Source organism: Carettochelys insculpta, chromosome 15 (assembly GCF_033958435.1).
Source record: "Carettochelys insculpta isolate YL-2023 chromosome 15, ASM3395843v1, whole genome shotgun sequence".
Classification (NCBI taxonomy): Eukaryota; Metazoa; Chordata; order Testudines; family Carettochelyidae; genus Carettochelys; species Carettochelys insculpta.
The window spans coordinates 8,204,966-8,230,395 of record NC_134151.1 but is presented as its reverse complement, the minus strand read 5'-3'; the positions used below and the strand labels follow the sequence as shown (position 1 = coordinate 8,230,395).

Genomic DNA, 25,430 nt, shown 5'->3' with positions numbered 1-25,430 from the left:
GCCCGCCCCACGGTGGCTGAAAATTCTCTGTTTGGAAATGGTGTTTATAAATAGCCTTCTTTGTAAATGCAGTGAGCAACTTCAGCTCCAAAGCACCTCTCAGGAGTTAATACTGATCAGCACCTATGAAAACCCGGCTGTAAATCTGTTTCCAGTATTTCAAACCCTGTGCACCTACATTTTGTGTGCAGGGATAACTAATCTACATAGAGAACATTTGAATCCTGGGATAAAATTTGCTGTATTTTCATCAGTTGCAAAAAGGTTATTTTGAGAAAAAGGCCCAAATAAATCAGCAATAAGTAAAATACGTAATATTTCTCAAAGAGATGAGCTGCCTCAAAACCTACCCTCTACTTTCCAAGCGGTAAAGCAAATGAAGACCCAGTACTCCCATTGGTCATTTTAAATTGATTCTTTTTCTGTTCCAGTTCAGGGTGCCTCTCATACTCAGTTCCTTGATCTCCCCACAGAGCATTTAAATTAAAGCCCATAACCACTGTGAGGGCATATAATGAAAGCAACTGATGCCGCACTGATTAATCCATTACTCTGAACTGTTAGAAAACATAATGATCTCACTAGGGGCCTTATTCACTGACGTATCACAGTTGAGCTGTAATCTGACACCTCAAATTAGCAGGGAACTCAACAACAGCTGGGTTTTTTGTCTCAATATTTGTACCCAACTCTAAAGTGATTTGGCACCATACAAGTGTTATTTTTAAACACAACGTTAACCCAGCCAACTAACGCTTTAAATGGTCTCCAGGTGTCTTGTAAAATCCACAGAAATAAAAACAATCAGTTGCCAGTTTGGTTTCTATTCCGCCTTTATCTTAATATACAGATTCACCATTAATCCTTTCCTCCCCGCGCTCCCCAATGTGCTATCACAGATATGAGAGGGGTTTGTATTGTAAACTCAGGTTCCTGGCAATGAAAATTTAAACAAGTCAAAGGAAAAAGGAAAAAGAAAAGGTCCATTTTTGGAAATGTATGAGTGAAAAAAGCTTCATGTGATTAACACATGTATATGGTATGCAGAGTTGGTAGGAGTACCTATTATTAAGGTTGCCTGACACTTCCCACTATAATACGTAGTTTCCAGTTGCTTTATATCTTTTCCAAACTTACCATTGGGACTGAAATTTTCCATGCTGGGTGTCTGCCTCAGGCTGCATTTTTTTTTCAGCAACTAATTCAGCTATTTCCAAGAACCTAGGCTAGGGAAAAATACACTGGTTTGTCCCATGTTAAAAAATTTCTGGCTCCTTTCTTTGAAATGCTCAATTGCTTTGAATGAGGCAAGGGTCCAGTGGAAAAAAAAAATGTATGTGATCATTTTAATAACAGATATGCACCAGGGTCTAACTTTGAAACCATAATAAAGCTCTTTTACCATACTTTTTATGTGTTTAACATTTATACACATATATGGGTGTGTTTACACAAACACACACACACTTCATGCACTAAACACATTTTTCTGGTTATTGCAGATTTCTCCATTAGAAAATATATTTAGATTTCTCATGATCTATGCCCTCCCTATGGGGGAAAAAAAAGAACTATGGGGGAAAAAAAAGAAAACAAAGAATAATGAATAAAAGGAGCGGGCTTCTAAAAGTAAATCTTCACTGCAAGTTAACACAAGTTATCTACACTGAACTTTCTTTGCTCAAATCAGCTTTGCTTGGATAGGAGAGTGGCCGCATTAAAAATAACAATCCAGCTGCTGTGCCCACAGTTGGTCTGCATTTATTTATGTGTGGCACCCAGATGTGTAGAGACATATCCCAGGGTTCTTTGCACTGCAGTAAACTGAGCCAGTGCAGTAATTCTTTCCCAAAGAACTGTGGAAGAATCTGTTCATCTTTTCTGGGAACAGGGTGTTCTGTGTGAGGACAGTATTCCTCAAATTTTCAGTGATGATAATCCCCAAAACTGCATCTACACTACAGCCCAGAATAATGCTCTGAGAAACTGGCAGTTTATTTAGGAGGTTTAGTGAAGTCCTGACAAAATGACTGCAAACCTGTTCATAAGAAGAGTAACAGAAATTGACAGGAGAGATTCTCCCATCAACCCCCAACCATAGCACAGAGCTTGTGGCAACTTGATTTAAAGTCCATCAACTCCAATTACATAGCTGGAGTTGTGTAGCTTAAGTCAACTTTACACTGTAGTGTAGATGTAGTCTAAGTAAGGCTGGGTCTACACTTTCCACAGAAGATCAAACTCTTAGGCTCAATCTTCCAAGCTGCTATTTTGTGTATGTGTGAAATGGCACATTGTGGAGTCATTGTCAGCTCTGGAACTCCTTATGAGCCCTCCCATCGGCAGTCTGCAGTGAGGACAGGAACGAATACCAACAGCTGCAAAATTGAGTTTTGGTATGCAATTGGCATTTCTAAAATTGTGTAGCAGATGATATTCAAGGTAAGTGTGGATGTAGCCGAGGTCTCAGCTGTCAGGGGTTTTCTGAAGACTTATGTTCTATTTCAGATGGTTAACTAAGTTTGTAGGTTGGCTTTGCATTTGAATTTTTCACTTAATGTACTTAATAAACCATGTTTTAAAACACGAACGTACAATAATTACTGTCTAGACTTTCGAGCAGCACCTTTTTTAGTTCCATGTATGTCATATACTTCCAAGCACTTTGGGTAGGAAACAACTGAGCATAAGCCTGTCAAACACAGACCACATGCTGAAGCACCTAACACACCGTGCGTGCTACAATACTAATAATATAAAATTACTGTTATGCATTCCTTCATTTTGCTACATCTTCTGTAGCAGAGCTCAGCTTTCCTTGATAACTGTTGTCATATTTTAGAGTGTTCTCTTAATGCAGGGGATCTCTAAAGGTCTCTGAAAGTACAGTTTAGAAAGAAATTCCATTTTCATTTTTGGTGGGCATAGGTAAAGCCATATGTACAGGACAATAGTGACATCTCAATGTGGCTCATTCTTAGCAGAGACCATAAAGAACTACCAAAGCATAATTAAAAATTCTTAAACTTTTGAACTTAGAAGAGATTCAAAAACAAGAGAGCAAGTGATCATCCTCTGTACAGTGCCAATTTAATCCAAAACTGTATATTTTTGTATTATGAGAAAGGTCTTTCTCCAGCACAAATAAAATACTTCCATTAAAGTATGGCATGTCTAGCATATACAATGCAATGAGCTGGAAAAGCATAATTGTCCCTCAGTACAAAGAAACAAAAATCTCTGCAACGGCATACTGGAAGATCTTTTATTTCATAGTATGCAAATACCAGGTCTTTGGCATTGCAGCTAATAGAGCTTTCACCCAAATAAGCTAGATGAGTGTCCCTGAGATACCTAAACATTAGGCACAGTCATGACAAGTGAAGTTCAAGACTTGATCCACAGAGACAAAATGACCATCAATACTACAAAGCCCGTGGTAGGAAAGATAACAGCACTCCTTCAAAACTGCAGAGAATTTCACATCATTATGGCTACGTCTACACGTGCCCCAAACTTCGAAATGGCCATGCAAATGGCCATTTCGAAGTTTACTAATGAAGCGCTGAAATGCATATTCAGCACTTCATTAGCATGCGGGCGGCAGCAGCGCTTCGAAATTGATGCGCCTTGCCGCCACGCGGCGCATCCAGACGGGTCTCCTTTCCATGAGCTCATGGGAATAAGGGGACTTCGAAGTAGGTGGCTTCCTTTCGAAAAGGAGCCCCGTCTGGACGCGACGCGCGGCGGCAAGGTGCATCAATTTCGAAGCGCTGCTGCCGCCCGCATGCTAATGAAGCACTGAATATGCATTTCAGCGCTTCATTAGTAAACTTCGAAATGGCCATTTGCATGGCCATTTCGAAGTTTGGGGCATGTGTAGACACGGCCTATATTTGCTAACTATTTGGTGGAAATCAGAACACAGCTTCTAAACAACAGGGAAGTGAAGTTCTGGTACAGCCTTTCCAGAGAAGTAGAGGGGAGAAATGGCGTAAGATGTAGGATGGAACTGGTTTCACATCGGAATGGGATTATATGACGGGTTTGTCTACAGCAGCAGGGCATTGGACTTGAATGACCCAAAATGTCCCTTCCAGTCTTACATTCCTAAATCCTCCTGTCCCTGACAGAGACTTCACCCCAATATCTCTCTCCATTTTAGTTCTAAGCATGATATTCCTTGAGTGACTCTGGTTCAAAGAAAAAGAGGACTACTGAACAAGCAACTTAGTTGCCTTTTGTTGAAAAAGTATTTCAATTATAGCATTTTCCCATCTTTCACCCTAAGTCATTTACATTTTTTATATTAAACACTTTCAATCTTTCAATTCAACACTATATCCAAAGATGGTGCAACATCACCAAAAGCATTCATGTTGCATGTCATACTAGTTTCTTGCTTTAATTTAAGGTAATGATATTAGTCATACTGTCATTTTATAGACCCTTCTCCTTCAGGAGTAAGGTCACTTTCACTCAAGCAAATAAGAATGAGAGAGAAAATAATTGGTTAAAAGCAGATAACTTAAATTACTGATGTCTCCTTATCCACATACCAGGCTTATCGCTCACTGAAAAACCTCAACATGAGAAGTGTTCATTCTAGCATTTGTGGACTCATGGACACAGTGGCTATGATTACACTACAGCACTCTGAGGACAAAAGTCACCATCAGAAGAGATTTCCTGACAAAACTTCCATCCCCAGAGTTCGGCCACACACAAAAGTCAATAGAAAAAGTGCTCTGCTCTGTCAACTGAGTGGCTGGACTGCCCAGCTGCTCTCTTGACAAAAGAGGCACCTGAAAGCACAGCAGACAGGACTGCCTGTTATTTTGGATGCAAGTGAAAGTGCTGAGTATTGTTGACGAACTGTCAACAAAATCCTTTTTGTGCGTGGATGTTTCCCCAGTTTTGTCAGCAAAACTGGGGTTTTGTCAGCAAAACTCACAAGTGTACATAGCCTGTTTAAATAAAAAATCACCAATGATTTTATGCTACGTATTTTTACGTCTATTTCATCAGGATAATGTTCTTTAAAGCCAAAGCTTTTTTCAAGTTTGATTTCAGAAAGGGCCTGTCAGGAGCTGTGCTGCTAATTCAAAGTTATTACATCTGTAAAAAAACCTAGTGTATTAGCTGTGTGTATTTCACTATTCTGTTTAGAATGCTCAATGCCATTCACTGCTAGTTCCCTGCGCAGCAATGCCATGATACAGTATGAAGTGCTCAAATAAAACCTCTGTCACAGAATGAAGACATCTCTATGCTTTTCCCTCTGTACTGCTGTATCTTCCCTAATGCCTGTATCCAAAGATCTCCAGAAGTGCTGATCGTACCTCTTCAAACTTCTACACATCCTATTCAATTACTGTCAGACACAGGAAATGGCACTTCAAAATTTTAAACCATCTAAATTGAAAATACAGTTGTAAAAAGATGATTGCAAAGGCAATTAAATAACTTCTTTCATTATTTGGAGGTGCATATTGTTCACTTTCTTTTTTTTTTTTGCTGTTTAGCTTTTTAAATTTGTGAATAAAGTATGCTCTGCAAAATGATTGTAGTATATTCAACAGCATAAGAGAGACTGGATTTACTCACCTTAAAACATACTTTTTGAACTAAAGGGCAGCATAAAATATTGCAATGTGGCACATTGAAAGCAATTATGTTATGGAGGCAAGCCTCAATTGTTTAATAATTGTATGTAAATTATTCTGACAAGGGGAAAAGACAACAAGGCCCACAATCACTGAATAGGCTGTATAAAAGCAAATTTTCATGCAGCAAGAGCTATAGTGGCATGGATGTTTGCATTTTGACATCTAATGTCCATGCATTTGCAGCTCAGCCATAAAAATGCATTTGAGGTTGATCATGTATTATCACTGAATTTCCATATTCAAAATGTTGGTAAGTGAATTCATAACTCATACACAAACCTCCAAGCGGAAACACAGATTCCTTCTCCTGAATGTACAGCTCAGCCACTGTTTGTTGAGGTAGAAAGCTTCAAAATGATTTTTGTATTTTGTTTATATCATCATGTAGGTTTAAAACAACTTCTTCCTGGTGGTGTGAAAAACTAGTTTAAAAATCACATGGGGCTTGTTTATACTACCACCTTCCTTCAAATGAAGGATGGTAATTAGGGTGTTAGGATTTTACTAATGAAGTGCTGCTGTGCTCTGCAAAATTTTGAGGAGTAAGAGGACTTCGAAGTTGCCCCTTGGCTGAGCCGCAGCTAGACGCATGATAGTACTTCGAAGTTGTCGCGGGGCAGAATTTGCTTAATGAAGTGCTGCCTATACACAGCAGCACTTCATTAGTAAACTCCCAACACCCTAATTACCATCCTTCCTTTGATGGAAGGTGGTAGTGTAGACAAGCCCAGGGTGTATTACTTGCCTAACACAAATCTGAACCAATGAATCCAACAATGACAATTACAATTGCTGCATCTGATCCAATGTCTGCTGAAATCAGATGGCCATTCCACTGACTTTAATGGGCCCTGAAACAGGCCCTGACAGTCTATTGACTTGGGCAAAGCTTTTCACAGGAGTCGAGGGGAGTCAGGCACTGCACTCTCATTAAGTTTCAATGGGACGCAGGCATCTCAGTCCTCAGGCGCCTTTAAAAAACTCTGATATGATCAAGAATATGCACTTAATAATCATCATGTAAGGCATGTTTTATGCAACACAATGATTACTTGTAAAACAAAACAAAATAAAATTTACCAAATGGTGAGTGTGCAGCAGTGTCCACTGTATATATTAATGGAAGCTGGATCAGACCTTATATGAATAATTTATTTAAAGCATACCTGAATACATATTCACATGGAAGACCAGAAAGTAGAGATGAGCTAAGAAAGACTCGTGAATACCTAGTTCAGAGCTGCAGCTTCTGGGCAATGTAAAAGAGAATCTTAGCTTCCATTTAAAAGACTCAAACAGGTAGCCATGTCAGTTTAAAGGTTCACAAAAACAAGCAGTCCTGTAGTACCTTAAAGGCTAGCAAAATTATTTATTAGGTAATGAGCTTTCACAGTAAGACCTGCTTCAGATTTGGAGCAGACAATAAGAATCCAGGGTTGTTATAGCAGGGCGGGGGAGGAAGCAGGAGTTATTTATACCTCTTTGCCTACCAGGGTAAGCCTTAAAAATGTAAACTAATTCAAAGTAATGCAATCCAGCTGCTCCAGTTGAAAAAAACAAACAGATGGACTCCACTTCTGCAGTGAGATGTTGAGGGAATCCAATGATTCCACATGTTGTACCTTCCAAACAGAGAAGTCCTACAGTATAAAACCTATTGTGGGGGGTCTATCTATTCATATAGGTTATACAAACAGACTCTCTCAATATTCAGCACAGTAATTTTCTAATTTAACTGAGAAGGGAATGGTCCCATGGTTCCAGTTATGTTTGTTTTATTTACGGTATTTTTTTCTAAATATGAAAAAAGGTTATTTCTTGTGATGTTCTGTAAGAATTCTCCACTGGTATGCACACAACTGCTAGGGCTGAAAGGAAAACAAGTCAGCATGTGTGCAGAATCTCCTAACGCAACATCTCCCTGAAATCCGCAGACCAGCCCCATGCATGGTAGTGTGACGACAGGCGACTCACCTTTCAGGCATGGACAGGGAAAGCAACATTTGTTTTGAATATCCACTCAACAATGCTACAAACGTATGTATGTGTTAAAATGTTTCTCCACCCCAAGGATGACCTTGCACCAGCTGCTACCAGTTGCCGCAATGCGGCATTGTCTGCTATGACTGAGGGAGGCTGCATGTCCCGTTTAGGCCACTAGGAGCACTGAGGGACAAACCATCAAGCTCTATATACTGTTCTAAAGAGCATAAGGATAACAATGAGTAAAAGGTGGGGATGAGCTAATACTATACAAGTGTTACGGAGTCTGCCCACCACTTCCCTGCAGTATTATTTTCCTAAACAGCCTCATCCCAGAGTTTGACAAGGAGGTTTGACAGAAAGTCTAGAACTCCACTGATAACCTTCCCACCACATTAGTGACAGAAGACCTGCTTTTTCAGTTACCTGCCCTGATCTGCACCCCCACAATAGACAAGGGGGGCATGAAGAACCAAATAGTGATAATGGATGGATAAAAAAAAATGGGGTAGAAAAACAGCATTGAGTTTTCTGAAGGGACGTGAGCAAGGAAAGAGCATGTGTATTTGATCAAGTGAATCCCACAGGTATTGACAAGTATGACACAGAACATTTCTCAGGAAGCCCTGTGTTAAAATGTGAGATTCTTAACAAGTACTTATAGCCATTCTGCTGAAGTCATACGCACTGAAAAGGAAGGCTGATATATGCACAAATACACACTAATGGATGGGGGAATGGCTCTTATGCGCAAACTGAAAATTAAGAACTTGCATGTTCATATTCACACTGGAAAAGTTATCATTTATACATCATGGTAAACCGCATAACACAAAATTTTGCTAAACCCAGGCACAAAGGAAACTGTTTGTGCCACGCACATTCATTCAGAGGAATATGCAAAGAAATCTGCCCTTTGCTACTAAACCAAAAATAGACTGATTTTGTAGTAATAATACTTCAGGAAAACCCCATCTAATTTAGAAAATAAAAAGTTTAAAATATGCTAAAAAAGTTCTAGTCCTGACTAAATTTCCCTGAGCTGCTGCTTGCCCAAATGTCAGAGCCAGGAGGTGTTTTCAAATGCTAAATTATTACACAAGTTAGTTAATTCACTACCACATGCTACATGCAAAGAACACAATACCCCTGAAATACTGAATACTCACAGTGTTCTACTCCTATTCACTTCACAAGGTAAAAACTTACAAAACAAAACAGAAGTTTGAGTAAATATGAAGCAGTCATCATCTGATCGCAAATATTCTGCAAACAGAAAAAGAAGCTAAATAAATTGAGTCAACTTTTCATTGTAAAGTATTTGCTCAGCTCTAAAAGTAATACACATGCACTACCATCAATTAGCTCCACTTTGGATGTTTTGTGTCTTGATATTGAAATGTAGCAAGTATTAGCTGAGGCGCCTCACCTGATTTCAAATCACAGTAGATGGAGAGAGAGATTGTTTCAGAGATAAAATGGATCCAAGTCTTATAGGATTTTATAGATCAACCCATCCTGAACTATATCCAAGAGCCAATAGGCTGCCTGTGCTGTTGGAGAATTGCTGAAATAAACTCCCTGTTGTTGACCCCGCCCAATAGACTGACAACCTCATTCTGCGCCAACTAGCGCTTGTGAGCGGGCTTCAAGGATGGTCTCGTATCTGCTGCATTGCGGTAATCCATAGATTACTGTGGCCAAGTCCAGCTCAGAGAAGGATGGTCATAATCACCCTCACCAGACAAAAAAGGAGAAAGGCACTTTTGGTGACGGACACAAGCCAAGATTCCAGAAGGAGAGGGTATGAAAGCACTTCCAAACTGTGAATCTTTAGACAAAGGTCAGACAGATGTTAATAAGTGAAGAAATGCTTCCTGCAAACTCTCTAGAAGTTGTCACAATCCATCAGGCTCACCTCTACCTTGTTTAAATGAAGGCAAGATACTGCAAACTCAATCCAAATCCCAGCCTCTGCCAGACATTAGGAAACTACACACACACTGTACCATCTCATCTGAGGAAATGAGGTGCAGATATGTGTTTGTGGAGTACTAGTGGCACTGCAGCTCAAAACATTCTGCTATTTCCCCTGGGTGCCTCACTTGCAAAAAAACAAAAAAACAAACAAACCCCCACCCCCACACTCTGAGCTCTCTAAAAGCAAGAAATGCATATATGAGGCAACAAACCTTAATGTCAGTGATATCTAAGGAACATCAGTGTAAAGATTTCCCAGCATTCATACTCACTGAACATATGTTTAGCGGTAATGTTTACAAAAATGTAAACTCCAAAGTACATAGGATTAATATCAATTTCTTATATTTTGATGGTCTGAAGAAGTGGGTCTGTCCCACGAAAGCTCACCTAATCAACTATTTTGCTAGTCTTTAAAGTGCTACTTGACTGCTTTTTGTTTTGATAGTGTATAGACTAGCACGGATTACTCACTGTTATATTTTGATGTCTCCCTCCTTTATTAAAGATACAAATTAAAAAAATATTCTATCAAAATTAAGTCTTATGATACTGTTTATTTTGAAATTAAGAGTCATGCATCCATTCTTAAATTCTCTTTTAATAAAAAAAAAAAAAAACAGCACAAGCTTTGAGCATTTTCCGGCCTGTATCCCTTCATAACATACTTGTCATTGTTTGTCTCATTAAAAAATCCTCTGCTTTTCTCTCAATGTCTTGTTTACATGCGTATATATTATACAGATATATTTTTAGATATAATTATTCTGTACACAAAATATATATACAAAATTAAACAGAAAAGTCTGGCATTGTTGTCTTTTAGTGCAAAAGCAGCCTAGAATTTTCCATTTGCAATTCTGTACCTGTCAATTAATTGTACAGGCCATTCTAAGGCAGAAATGAATTTAGATACCTATGTGCCTATGTAATTTTTTGCAGGACAATTTCTATCTACAAATTAAGTTCTTAAATGTCTACAGGCTACCATTTCAATCTGCAATTGGCTGAAGATGAAAAATTCTTGGCCTCTGTGGAAATGTTTGCAAACATCATACTGAGTTCTGACTCTCACTGGCTATAGTTTACAGTAAAAGATTTGGCACGATAGATGGAGCGGTGGACTCAAAACTCTGCTATGGGGACCATCCGAGATACATTTTTTTTGTCCCTTATATTGAACATTTAAATTCAAGAGACTCGAATTTTAAGAAACATCATGGTTATTTTGGGCCAAATGGGGGAACAAGTAAGTGACTTATTGCCAAAGCCCTCATAGAGGATACCTTCCCAGCAGCAGCCTCTCTGTTATAATGATGGGGATCGAGGTCAAGCGTCTCTGCTGTCCATAGTTGAGACTGAAAGTCCCCAACAAAAAGAAGATTCCAGGCCATTTAGAACTTTGTAAGTCATGACCGACACCTTAAACAGCCACCAGAGACTGAGAGGAAGCCCACATTGATGGCAGAGCAGCAGACTGATGCATTCCCAGACACTTGCCCCACTCAGTGAGGGAATCAAAACAAAATAGCAGTTTAGTAGCACTTTAAAGACTAACAAAATAATTTATTTGGTGGTGAGCTTTCATGGGACAGACCCACTTCTGTCCCATGAAAGCTCATCACCTAATAAATTATTTTGTTAGTCTTTAAAGTGCTACTGGACTGCTTTTTTGTTTTGATAATATATAGACTGACACAGCTATCTCTGTTACTATTCAGTGAGGGAATGCTTCTGCATTCTTCATGGCTTCTGCCTTTGAATTAGTTTTAAGTTCTGGTGTTTTGCTGAGAATGTTGCAACAATCACATCTTGAGGGGACTGAGGTGTGAACCACTGGGGCAATATATGCAGCAGGATGGAGAAGCTGGCAACCTGTTGCCCAGAAAGATGGTACTGCTGTGTTCTGATCATCCACCCACAGGTTGAAGTCATATCACCCTGAATTGTGAGTCCTGGTGACTAACAGCAGATCCACTTTGTTTGTTAAGGGATTGCTATTCCCACAACACCACATCAATCTCATTTGGTTGAAGCTTCAATCAGTTCACTCTCCCACTTTCTCTCAACTACACATGAGCTAAGCTGTTGAGCTGCCTGGTCCCATTCAAATGAGTGAGTGATACACAACTGGGTGTGGTCCATGACAAACTGGTTACTTACATCAGGACTCACAGTTAAAGCTAAAAGTTTTCCAGGTGTTTCCTATACAATTGATGAAAATACTGTAGTAGTCACAAGATGAAACAACTAATATCAGGGGAAAGTGATTCTGGCAGAAGTTCCTGACAGCTCATAAATGTAGGATGCTCTCAAAGACAATCTGCTTTTGATTCATGAATGGTAGTTGCTGTATGAGTTCAGTATATTCACATCCGTACTTTAGTAATTTTGTAAGTTGTACAATATTCTAGCCATGTCCATGAAAACATTGATGACTAACTATATCTACAGAAGACGACTGATTTGCTGAAGTGTATGTGGGTGAATCTACAAGGCAAAGTTATGTTGGAATAAAGTTCACTATTTCAAAATAACTCTGTGAGAGTCTACACAATAAAATCACTGTTTTGACATAGTTTCAAAATAGTGGGCAGCTTATTTCAAATTTGGTAAACTTCATTCTACAAGGAGTAGCACCTATAGATATTTTGGAATAGGAGTTTTGTAGACAGCGTATTTCAAAATATGCCACAGTGTATTCAGGGGCTCCAATCTGAAATAGTCTACTGTGTGTGGACACTATTTTGAAACAGCTGAACACTACTTCGATGCTCATTTTGTGTGTAGCAGAATTATTTCAAAATAAACTCTCCCAGAATATCTTATTCTGAAATAACGCTGCAGTGTAGACAAAGCCTTTGAATCTTGTGCTCATTTCCCACTCACTCCCATTACTGGGTGGATTTTTATCATCTTTAAACTAATAACATGTAGAACTCCTCAAGAAAATAGCAGTGCCAATTTGCAACTATTATACTACAGCCATTATTAAGGGGCATCAAAAACTCTTAAGCTGCTTCTACACTACAGCGATCTTTCTAAAGAAATTCTTCCAGAAAATGTCTTCCAAAAAGACTTCTTTGGGAAAGATCGCATACTTACAAAAAAGTGGATCAAAAGATGAATCCATTCTTTTGATTGAAAGCATCCACACAGCCCCTGCTCTTTGAAAAGAACAAGCCAGGGATCAAAAAATCTGGTGCCATGAGGACTGCTCTTTCAAAAAAAGGGCCTCCCCCCGAGTGAGGAAGAGGGCCGCCAGAGAAAGTGCTGTGTTTTTTCGATTTCAAGTTGAAAGAGAGCATTTTGTGTGTAGCTGTGATGCAGGTTCTTACGGAAAAGGCCTGTTTCTTCTGAAAGAACTTGCTAGTATAGATGCAGCCTTAGCGAAAGCCTCTCTTCCCCCTTCTTATTTTACTTCTGCTTAACTTTGACATGAAATAGCCATCTTGGTGCCATATGGATACTGTTTCTTTCACCATATACTGTACTTCCAACCAAAGATTTTTAAAATATGTCTTATTATTGGTTTGAAACATGCCTTATTAAACACCGTTAAAACAGTAATGCTTTCCATCCCACCATCTGCCCTTCTTGTGCAGAAGTCTTAATTTCCAATTGATAATACCTGCTAATGTCACACATCTGGGTTTCAATATATTTCAGAAAGTTCCCAAGACCTGAGAAAGTCCTCTAGGGCATAGATTTGCAGTTTCTCTTGTCTATAATTTGATTCTTACAGGGGTAAGTTTAACAGCAGCCATGCTCTTTGGGAATGCTGCTCCTTTCTTCATTGTGGAGATCTACAATGAGACAGAAACTGATGGGGGAAGGACAATTACTGGGTGTTCTCACAATGCTTATCTTTGGAGTAGGTCCAGAGAGCTAATGAAGTAGAGAAAAAGAGGAACTGGCCATCTGTCCAATGATACCTCTGTACACTAGGGCAGTTCTTGTACATTTCTTTTATCTCTGGCTGTCCTGTGAGAATAGCTTTCTGTCATAACTCATGAGGGAGAGGGGGAGGGTGGAAGAGATGAAGGAAGCCTGGTGATACTGCTAGAAAAGGCATAGCTGATACTCCAAATTACTCTGGATTGCATGCAGTGAGACTAAACCATACAGGCTGATTACCCAAATGTTGTCACTAGTAACCCATTTTGAATTTTTGTTTTCATCTCATGTGCCTTGTGTGCACAAATACTGGTAAAGAAAAAAGCAGTAATTACTGCTTTTTTTGTTTTCATGGTACACAGACCAGCACGGCTTTCTCTCTGTTACTAGTAAAGAAGTTTAACAGCTTTTTAACCCAACCTCATTATGAGCCCAACCATGTTATTTTCCATTTATTTGTTATTTTAATTCAACGACATGCAATTGTGAATTACTGAAACAAGGCTATACACACAACTTATTGAAAAATCTACAATATTCTAACTGTACTGCAGCAGTTCAGAATGCACCTCACACAATTCACATTTAATCCTGATTGTCTGAACTGATCATAATTTGCAGAAAAATAAAGCAAGAAATCATTCTCGTGGCATTTGCAGGCTTTCATTAAGCAATGACATCTCATATATTTAGAATTATGTCATGACTTTAATGCCCTGCCTCTTGAGAAGCTGAAACAAATAAAATATTGAGAAAGGCCTGGCAAAGAATTTTGTAAATGAATAAAAATAGAATTGCCTGTGTGTATATTTGCCTGTATGGTATATTTTTTATATATAATATGTAATTATAAGTAGCAAGATTGTAAACAGAGTAAAACTGGAAGAAAAATTAAGTTATGTTATGTCTGAATACTCCTTTCATGCTCACAAAAATGTTTCAAGATTGTTCAGCTGAAAAAGCATTCACTGTGTATTGTATTATAATCATCCATTTGAGAGTTCACTGTCATAAGTGGCACAAGTTATTTACCGGGTTATTATAGCTCAAGGTAAAACTGCTGAATTCTCACCATAATCTGTGGCAACAAAAACTGATTATAGTAGGAAATGTAAGGCACTACTCTAATATCCCCATTCTGCTGTTGAATGTTTCATTGATTGTCATTGGCAGTTTTACACACTATTCAAGGGAACCATACTATCTAAATTCAAACTGTCCTAGCAGATCCTGATGAGTACTCCAGAACACAAGGGTCTACCTAACCAAAAATTTAAAAAGCCGAGTGCATTATTTGCAACATATTAAAATCTCCAAATTTCAGAGTCTGCATAATGAATACATTTTGAGATACCAGGTTCCAGGTCATAACCTGAAACAGAAAGGAGACAAGTTCAAACTCCACAACTCCTTTTCAAATTTTCATTTTCAAATAGTTTTTATTTATTTATGTATTTAAAATTTCTGATAACCAAAGAACTTTCCATTAGCTTTGAGACCAGAAAAACATTCTTGGTGGTTTCTTTTGCGCATTAACACCCATTTTTCAGAAACAACAGAAATGAGGTTCTGCGTTTAATTTTTTGTTCTGCATTCATATATTTGAATTCCAGAAATCATTTAGTTTTGCTTTAGAAAGATGGCTGCTAGGGTTGTGATTTTTTCAACCTTTGCAAGTGTAATGCGGATGCATTTTACCTTGAAATGCCTTTTAATGCTGACTTCCGATATACACAGTTTGTTGAAGACTAACTTAAACATGATTATTCACAAAAGGAGGAGAACTCATGGCAAAAGAATTGGAAGGTTTAGTCTATAGCTTGGAATGACTCAAAGCCCAGAATAGGAGGCATAAGATGAGAGAGTAACTAGAACAGTTATTAACACCATTAACAGCACACCAAGGAGAAAAGTGTGCATTGTTAGCAGTGCACAAGAATAGAATGTAGGTGAAATTACACTTTTAGCACAGTTTTCTTTCAGAAAACTCTTGGTAACGTGAAGTGAATTATACATATGTAGTGTGGTCTTTTCATTCCTTTCTCTATAGTGAAATCTGCTACAACCAGAAAGTTTTCAGGCTTCAATTTTCAAAGCTAATTTGTATCCCCAAATTCTGAGGATTTTAAACATTTCATTGGGGATGGTGACCACCCAAACACGCAGCAAATATTCATATTTGCTTGTGCAGATTGGCTGGACATACGGAACTCAACCTGACATTAATTTCTGTAAAAAGGATGTCCCACAGGAATGAAGACGAAATTCTAAACTTTGAAATAGTTGTGTCATCTGTCCAATACTCTGTTGATTACTTGGCTAATCAAGAATATGCTAACACTACTATAAAAAAGGATTAAAATGTCACGTACAAAAAAAATGTTGGACTCCTGAGATATGGACTAGAAGACGCTGAGATTTGTTTTGTTTTTTTTTTAAATGAGGCCTTTTTTTAAACAGGCTAAGGCCTGTTGACAAGTAAGCTTGTTCAGATTAATAACCTAATAAATATTTCTGAACAGTGCCATAGTGTCTTATGGTAATATCTGGCATTATAAACTAAGGACTCAAAGGATAGAACAGAAAATAAAATCCGCCTCTAGCAAAAATCACACTTTTCATTTGGTTGGGAATTCATATCAATTTTGCATGCATTTTTGCTCATTTCCGTTCTGCCAGGTTATGACTTAGATTCTGTCACCACTTTAGAAATTCATACCAGTTTCATATTTCATTCATAATTCGTCAGAATTTACTACTAAGATGCTCCTTTGTTTGATTCTGAATTGTAAAATTTTACTTTTAAGTTTTCCTTAATTTTACCTAATTGCAGTTAGCATGAAATCACTAATATATGAAGCTTCCTGTACTATTAAGTCACAATAACTACAGTTTCTCCTTTTCAATATATTTCCATTTTATTTCAAACCATTATTCTAGTACATTAGTTAGGATTTTTGAGAGCCAACAAAAGCCACAAGGGAGGTCCATTAGTGCATTTTTATTAACAGGCATAGGGAACAGTAACAGCAATGCAACTTGCTAATTTATGCCACAAAGTCTGAAGAACATTATATAGGTGCACTATATATTACATATAAAATGTATGCAAATATATATACACATGACCTATATAAAATGTATGCAAACATATATATATATATATATATATGCATGTGTGTATATGTGTATGTGTGTGTATATACACACATACTATGCACCATAGTATATATAATCACATTTTTTAGCTATAGGTGTCCCAGACAGTAGCACAATATTATACCAATTCACATTTTAGGCAGCACAGTTAATTGCAGTAATAGCCAAATGTTTAAACTCCACTCTGCCCTGTTTGGGGCTAGTTTATTAATTAAAAGAGTTTAATGATAAGTTTAGTCATGCAAGGGGGAACAGATGTTAAAATAGGCTCTCATATAAGTGTCAGAAACTCTTACTGAGAGACAAAAGGGGGAGAAAAAAATATCATGACCTCCTCTAGAGCACAACTGTAGAGATTTTCTTCCAGTTCCTAAATCTACTTTGAAAAACTCATCAAATTCCTCTTCTCTGATGAGTTTCCATTTGCTAAGCAAATACAATAAAGAGATGGACCTGCTAAAAATTGGTTGTAGTTATTTATTTTTGATCTAGCACTAAGAATGGGCTAAATATGTTAAGCAATTTGCACAAACACATGGTCCCAGTTCCAAAGAGATTACAATTTAGGGAAGAACTTACCACGTAAACAAATTCGCATATATTTTCAGAAAGACTGTAGTGCTTTGGGTTGTGAGCAAAAGGAAAATGAACAAGACTGCATCGTTTCGTATTACTGCATACTATTATAGTAAGTGAAAAGTATTTGCCAAAATTATTGTGTTCTCATTATGTGATACGTTATAGGTGAGATCATAATTGTGTACAATGATGTAGCTGTGATTTCACTAGGGGTTGGTTCACTTGATGTTCTCCTGGTTCCATTAATAACATTCTTCCTAAGCGTTGATCATTTTTGGATTCTTTGTAACAACATTCAGGATGAATTTGTGATACCTCTTGGGAAGTTAAAGCCTTTTGTTTTGTTTCACATATGTGAATTTCTCAAAATTGCTCTGAAAGGTTTACAAAAATTCATACTGGGAAGGCAACATAACACTGAAGATTTTGTGCCTGTAAGAAAGATATCTTAAGAATTCATTAGCAATGCCAACCTATTTTCTCATTGCTTAGAATTAAGATTGATTTTTCTCATAGAAGCATGGCTATGATGAAAATTAAAACTGCATAGGATAACTGATTATGGCCAATTTTATACACAGAGCAGGGCTGGAAAACATTCTCTATCCTAACAACTACATTGATTTGGGGATGGTTCAGAATCAAGCCATTATAGACAAATAGGTAGATAAACTAATTCAACATTTACTCAGCTCTGATAACAATGGAAAAGAGAAATGTGGTGTTATCAACTATCTCAGAGCCTACAGGTTTTAGGATATTATAGTATGATGTCATGTAATTGGCTGGCCAACATACTTTGTTGAAAGTAATAGCACAATCTAGTGTCAGTGGATGTCTGACACCTTATCCTTGGATAAAGAAAATATAAGAACTGAACTTATTCTTTGTATAAAACTGGATCAAGCTTATGGTAGCTAGTGATGACTTTAAAAAATTCACAGTAGTCCTTTCAATCTGGTAGAGAAGGAAAATGTTATTGTGGAACGTTGTTACCTTTCCTAACAAATGTTATTAATTCAAAAGAAAGGCTCTGTCTAACTGTATTCTTCACAAAACAAGTTTCCAGCTAGGGAGATCCTTCCAATACCTAATGTGAGCTCAACACAAGAGATAAACAATATTAGGTCAATCACAACATATTTATTATACATCATGATTTCAAAATTTGATAGACAAAGACAATAAGGGTGACGTAATATAAAAATAACTATCCCAGATGAACACCCATGGAAAACTGGCCTTAGGTCATTTACGCTGTATCTACATGGAAAGTGGTATTTCAGGATACAGCAGTACCCCAAAATAGCTGCCCGTATCTAAGAAACATGCCCGTTGTAGCTAAATAATAAAGGGATGCCTCAAAACAGTGCTTTATTTCAAAGTTAGGGCTCCCTGAAGACACAGACTTATAGTCTGATCCTCCTATTCAAGTCGATGGCAAGACTCTCATTGGTTTCAGAACAAGCAGGAACAAGAACCTCCTTTTCAAATGCTCACACTTAAACAGTGAGGAGTTTGGTTATTATATGTTTCCCCAGCAATGTCCTTTTGTGTTGCCTGTCCATATAATTCAAAAGGTTCTGTGTCGATTTATTGCCAGTTTAACGTGCCTGCACTAGCCAATACTCCACCGTTCGCTGTCATCTAGCAATGCTAAACCTTCTATGGTAGGCGGGATGGGGCCTTTGCTGTTTTGATGTATGAAGTTATGGCGCTGGACCACTCTTACCTTCATTTATATGCTTGCTGTTTGTTTGTTGTTTGTTTTTCTTCCTTAATTTTTTTTCTGCCAATGAGTTACACATCTTCAGAAGTGTTAATGCTTTTAGTTTGGAAGAATTAACTTACCAGCAACACGAAACCTTTGCACCAGATTGTTTAGTTAAGCAGTACACTAGAAAATGCGTCATTTTTCAGATAAGGTAACTGCAGTGGTAACAGTCCAATTACCCTATGCCTAGATACGGAACTCTAAGTAATCTCTGATTTTACAAATAAATAAATAAATAAATAAATTTTATAAATAAATTTATAAATAAATTAAACAGCACATAAAGACACAGTTTGTCTATTTGTAGCTCACAATCAAGCTTCATTGCTGAATTCAATTTTTTAAAAAGTATTAGTTTTCTACTTACTTCCATTACGCTATTTCACTAAAACCATTCAAAGGAGGCACTTTACCAAAGGTTGGGAAAACATTAAAGATTGTGGGATTTTTGTGCTGCAGCTTTAAAAGAACAAAACTTGGCATGATTCTGTGACTGGGAACTTCCCCATGAGCCAATGTTGTGGGCAAACACTGTCCCCTCTCACCCCCTCCCACCTTTCTATTTATATTTTATTTTACACATCCTTCATGCCTAGATCAGTTTTAAAATACCTCCAAATATTCTCCTCAAACCTCTCACCCATCCTCTACTCCACATATATGAATAGGATTCTGGCTGTACATACTGTACATTGCGTGTGCTCTGGATGTTATTGAACCTCATCTGCTTTGCGCAGCAACAAATACGGTATTTTTTATGCTCCTCAGGAGCATCAACACAGAAGTCCTCTTTTGTAGCTTAATTAGCAGTAATCCCCATCTGGGGGAGGTGAGACATTTCACTTTGCTGGTTATAGCACTTTGGCCAGGATGAGAAGGAGACAAAAAGACCCTCACCCCTCCCACCCCCCAGCATCCCTATATTTAATCAGCACTGCAGCACGGAGAGAGACAGATACACAAAAGAAATCACAAAGTCAACTCACAGAATCTCCAAGTCACGCAGGGCTCTGAAGGCTCCATCTTCAATGCAGCTGATCTGGTTGTTGTCCAGTTGCCTGCAGGAAGGAAGGGAAAGTATGAAGGCTTGCTGGGTAACTAAGCTGCCTCAAAGCACAGGGTTCCAGTCTTTCCTGTCACTGAGGTGTCCCTCCACCCCCTTGCAGTCTTTGCTCGTCCCCCAGGAGGAGGCTTGCTCATAGCCTGCCACGCTGCTCTGTCTCTTCTCACTGACTGACTGAAAGAACTGCACAGTACAGCACACTGAAGCCTGTCAGGTCTCAGTAAATATTAATTGCACCTTTTTTTCCCCCTTTCTTTCTTTCTCCCTTTTTTTTAAGGCAGAAGGGAGTAATTTCATTACATTAGGGTATCCAATCCATTATGAGCTTTTACCGTCATGTCACTGAAACAATTTCATTAAGCTAAAGGCCTGTAAATCATTGGAGGTCACTGCACTGCCCTCTGCGACCTGCCAGAATGCCTTTTTTTTCTTTTACTGGAAGTTGCAGTCCTCTGTCCTGAAAGTACTAAATCTCAAGGCTTTATCTGCCCAAGAGCTGCAAGAGTGCACAGGGAATATACCAATTCCAAATTAGACTCCGGTAATCTAATTTTATAGTCTTTTTATTATTCTAAGCACCAAATGTCTGCGGTGTTTGAGGCTTCTCTCTATTGTCACTGGTCCCATCTGGTTGGCCAGTCTATTGAATGATTTTTGACTAAATACCGCTTCTGCCTAAGTGTATCAGTGAGAGAAAGCCATTGATAGAAAATATTCAAAAAATAGTGTGAATAAACACACACGTGTGTGCGCGCACACACACTTGCAGTCTTAATAATGTAGAACTTTACAAGTGTAATTTAGTATTGATTTTTCACATTTATTTTTCTCATATATGCACGTGTTAAATATATTTTAAGTCTAAAAGCTAAGGATTAAAGTTACTGTGTATCTGATCATTTATATTACATACTGAAAAATAAAATCTGTATTATATACAACCATATGAGCTATCCTTACATTTGAACACACTACAGACATGGCAAAAGATGTTAATGCACATCCCTCGTTGTGTGTTGTCCTTTGCCTAGACTATGAAGTTGGTGAGACTGGCTGCTTTCCATATTTGAACAGTACCTAGCACAATGATGCTACAATCTTTTGGGGATTTATAGGTGCTACTGCACAGTAGCAATATTATAATATTACACACAGTGTCCATGTGCACATTTGCACCAGTATATCTATGATAATACAATCTGGTAGAAAGATCATTGTTGTTTGTGCTCTGTGCTGCAAAGACATTTAAAAATCCATTAATTGCCCCAGCAACCTTACAGTGAAAGCAGAAACAAACCATGAATTAAACACAATAATAGCTATAACACAATAGAAAAGATAGCATCTTTTAAGGTAAAAAGTATATGTTAAATGTGTCCAGTAGCATTCATTTTAAACTTTTCCATGAATCTCCACATAGGCACAAATTATGCCCATTGATATAAATTATGCTGGGTGTGTATATCTACAGCCCAAGTGACATATATCCAACCTGATATGGTCCTATTGAAATGGCCCAAGCTCAGTAAACTCTAACCTTTACACAACTTAAAGGGTGTGACAAATCATGCTGACCATCCCAGCTATCAAAATGCTTACCAGCATAAACCCAGGTTACGTTTCCTGATGGATCTCATCACTTAACAGAGCATACTGAATGTGGCAAATCTATGAGCAGTGTGCGACCTGCTTAAACACATTATATAGAATCAACAAAAGGGGGTGAACCTCCCACTCCAACACATATACACACCAACGCCCACCTGCACCCCCAGACATGGCTGGACATTTTGAGGGAAAAAAGGAAGGAGTCACTGAGGGACTACTTTTTGGATCTTTATGTAGTGGTGCTTTATGAAAAGTTAGTATTTGTGACTTTACTGGAACAGCACCTCAGTTATAATTCAGGTGTCCGGATTGCAGCAACAAGCATTAAAAATGAAGTAAAATAAATGATACCCATTTTGTGTGTGTGTCTTTAAGAATTGTACACTGTAACATGCTCCCTCATGTACTTTATTTCTCTAATTCACGTTCTTTGCATTTGATGTTAAAAAGAAAGCATGTTAAAAACAAAGCAAGAGCCAGCAATTCAGTGACCTCGGGTCCCGCTTAGTCTTTTCTTTTCAAACTTATTAGGCTGTGCTGCCTAGTTTTAATTGAGGTACAGTATGCTGTCTACTTTACTCCCAAATATGCAAATAGCTAACTAAATCAGCCCAGAGTAATTAATATATGTATTCAAAATCAGAAAGCCCTGTGCTAGTCATATAAACAAACAGAGGTAGTTTCTTTTATGGTAAAAATATATCTAATAAATGAGATATAGCTCTCTATGGGTCCAATCCAGCCAACATTAACTAGCAAGATTAATGCCTGAGGGGTTTATTAAATCAGTGGGACCATTCACAGCAGTAAAGTAAGCACTACATGGTTCACAAAGCTAGCATATTCATAGCATTAGGCTCAAAAGTATTAAGTATTTTAGATGGGTCTGATTTTGCATTAGATATTTCCTGACATTAAGGATTAATTTCAACTTCCAAAAAATCTATAGGAGCACGATGTCTGAAAAACAGCCAGGTCAAGCATTTAGAGAACATAAGGGGGCGGGGAGTGGTGCAGGCAGTCATCTGTATTTTAGCCTAAAGTTCTTCTAATGACTAAGGTTGCAATTCTGCAGACATTTATGCATATGCTTAATTTTGAGTATGTGAATTATCCCTCTGCAGACCTGGGGTTAATCATCTTAAATTTAATCATGCATTTTTTTGCAAGATTGGGGAAACAAATCATATGCTGTGTTAGTCAAAATGGACAGTTTGTGGTTGTAGAGATGCAAATCAGGATATTAGGTAAGCTAAAGTGTTCAAAGAAAAACTGAAGAGTTGGAGGAATAAAAAGCTGAAGAGGCAGAACTACACTTCCCCAAGTTCAACCTTGTGCACAATACACTTTGAACGTAGTGTTCAAAACACACACATAGAAGAACTATATATTCATTTGTCAGCTGTTACTATCATTCTGCTTAATTTAAAAAATGGCATCAGATTTATATAAGAGTTGTGTGTGTCAGCTTTCTGACATTTGGGGTGCGTCTACACTAGCCGGCTACTTCAAAGTAGCTGGCATGACATCAAAATAGCACGCATCATGTCTACACGTGCTGTGAGCTATTTCGATGTTGAAATTGACGTTAGGCGGTGAGACATCGATATCGCTATTCCTATCCGTAGATGGGAATAGTGTCCTACTTCGACGTTCAACGTCGAAATAGGGCATGTGTAGATAATCCACGTCCCGCTACGTCAAAATAGGGGGGTCCTCCATGGCGGCCATAAGCTGAGGGTTTGAGATGCTCTGTCCAGCCCCTGCGGGGCTCTATGGTCGCCGCGTGCAGCAGCCCTTAGCCCAGGGCTGCTGCTGCAGCTGCTGCTGCAGCTGGGGGTCCATGTTGCATGCATGGGGTCTGCAACCAGTTGTCAGCTCTGCAGCTCTCGTGCCGTGCAGGCCGAGTGTGTCTGGGAGGTTTAAGGGAGCAGCTTGGGGCTTTGCTGGCCCCTTATTTTGACGGGGAGCGCTTGTGTGTGTGGACGCTCCGCATTTCCTTCCAGGGAGGCTCCTTTTGATGTTCTCCGTTACTACTTTGACGTTGAACGTCAGTGGCACCAGCCCTGGAGGATGCGTAGACGATACGTGTCGAAGTAGCCTATTTCGATGTTCTTACGTCGAAATAGGCTAGTTCGATGTAGTGTGCTAGGGTAGACATAGCCTTATTGAAGAGATTTTCCTCTTTGCTATTACCAAAATAATATAACTAAGGGAGGAGGCATATCTGATGGTTAGGAAGGAGGACAACTCTGACAGTTAGAAAAGAGGGCTGAAGAATATCACCCTGGGTTCTGGTACTGTTCTGCCACTCACATGAGGTGTTCTCTTTAGAAAGTCAATCGTCCCCTAACTTTCTACCCATGTATAAAATGAATACAACACTGATCACATGGGGATGTTCAAAGGCTTAAGTAACATTGGCAAAGTGGTTGAATTGCCTCTTACAAATGGCTCTATAAAATCTGCCCGCTGCAAACTTTATTAAAGAGGATCTTTGTTTGGCTAGCTGGAAAAAAAGGAGGTTTTCCCTGTAGAGCTCTCTTGTAGCAAGTAGGGAGACATGGGAAAATACATAGGAGTGGACAGGAAGGACAAGAAGCAGATGGCTAGGACAAGATCTCTGCATTGCTCTTCTGCCAACTAGAAAGGTTAGGGAACATTTATGCCCCACACAGCTCCTTTACCAGGTCTGGGCATATATATACTTGACAAATGGACTGGGTTCACTTTTGACCTAATGTGGGAATTATGCTAATTGCCCTATTATTTGCAGGGTTGAGAAAGAATTCTCCCTTCACCACCAGACTGGCCAAAGCCATCTCTTTTTATCCCTCACCTTCCTCATTGCTGTTCTGGAACTCTGCTGACTGAAGTATGGGGGTAGGTTACACTGTCACTATTTATTGCGTCAAACTTGTGGGGGGTGTCAGGCACAGGTACCTGGCCTAGGAGGGATATGGTCATAGGACAAAATGGATTGGGAAAGGATTTATCGGAAAGTAATTCTTACAAAAATGAAATTAGGAGGGGAGACTCTTACATCACTTCAGCAGGAAGCCACCCCCCTCATTTTCCTGTCCCCTTTTCATGGGCTAATGAATGGTGACTGCGACTCCAAGGTTTTGTCACTAAGGAGCTGACCCCCTTCTTCCTGTGCTGTACAATGTGTTGCCTGACACCCTCAGATATAAGTGAATAAAGTAGCAGGCTAATTAAACCACATCCATGACCTCCTGTCTTTCTTCCATTGAGATAGAGAAATACAATGCATTCTTATGATTAATAATAAAGAAAAAATGTGGATAACATTACCAATTTGAACTGTGAAAGAAAATAATTGAGGAAACAAACTGCATTTTTCTCCTCATGAGGTCTCTCCTACTGGGGTATTACTGGAGCCTCTGAACAGTAGGCAGACTACAATACGGATCAAGTGGATTGTGATGAGTAGAAGCAAAAGGAGGGGATTAAGGAAAGAGTGCCGGATTGAACTCTGAACTGCCAGGCTTTTGTCCGCTTACCATGGATCCCTAACATTAACAGGAATTAAAGTGTTTGCTTATGTTTCAATGGTAAACCCCTCCAGCATAATTTCACATATCTGCCACTGGACTTGGGTCCATGGCTTTTGTCTGAAGCGTTTCATGCTTTGATGTCAGCGAGCACGGGAAGCCTTGAAACACATGTGTGATTAAATAGCTGGTCTGACTTCACT

General features: G+C 38.6%; 1 protein-coding gene across 2 annotated transcripts in view; it reads right to left on the bottom strand.

Moving 5' to 3' along the window:
• Positions 1–25,430, bottom strand: part of SLIT3 (slit guidance ligand 3) — a 738,435-nt gene that overhangs the window by 272,195 nt on the left and 440,810 nt on the right. For both annotated transcript variants that reach the window (XM_075009368.1, XM_075009369.1), the window contains exon 6: positions 20,028–20,099. In XM_075009368.1, the coding sequence (XP_074865469.1) occupies positions 20,028–20,099 (72 nt within the window). The remainder of the gene's footprint in view (positions 1–20,027; positions 20,100–25,430) is intronic.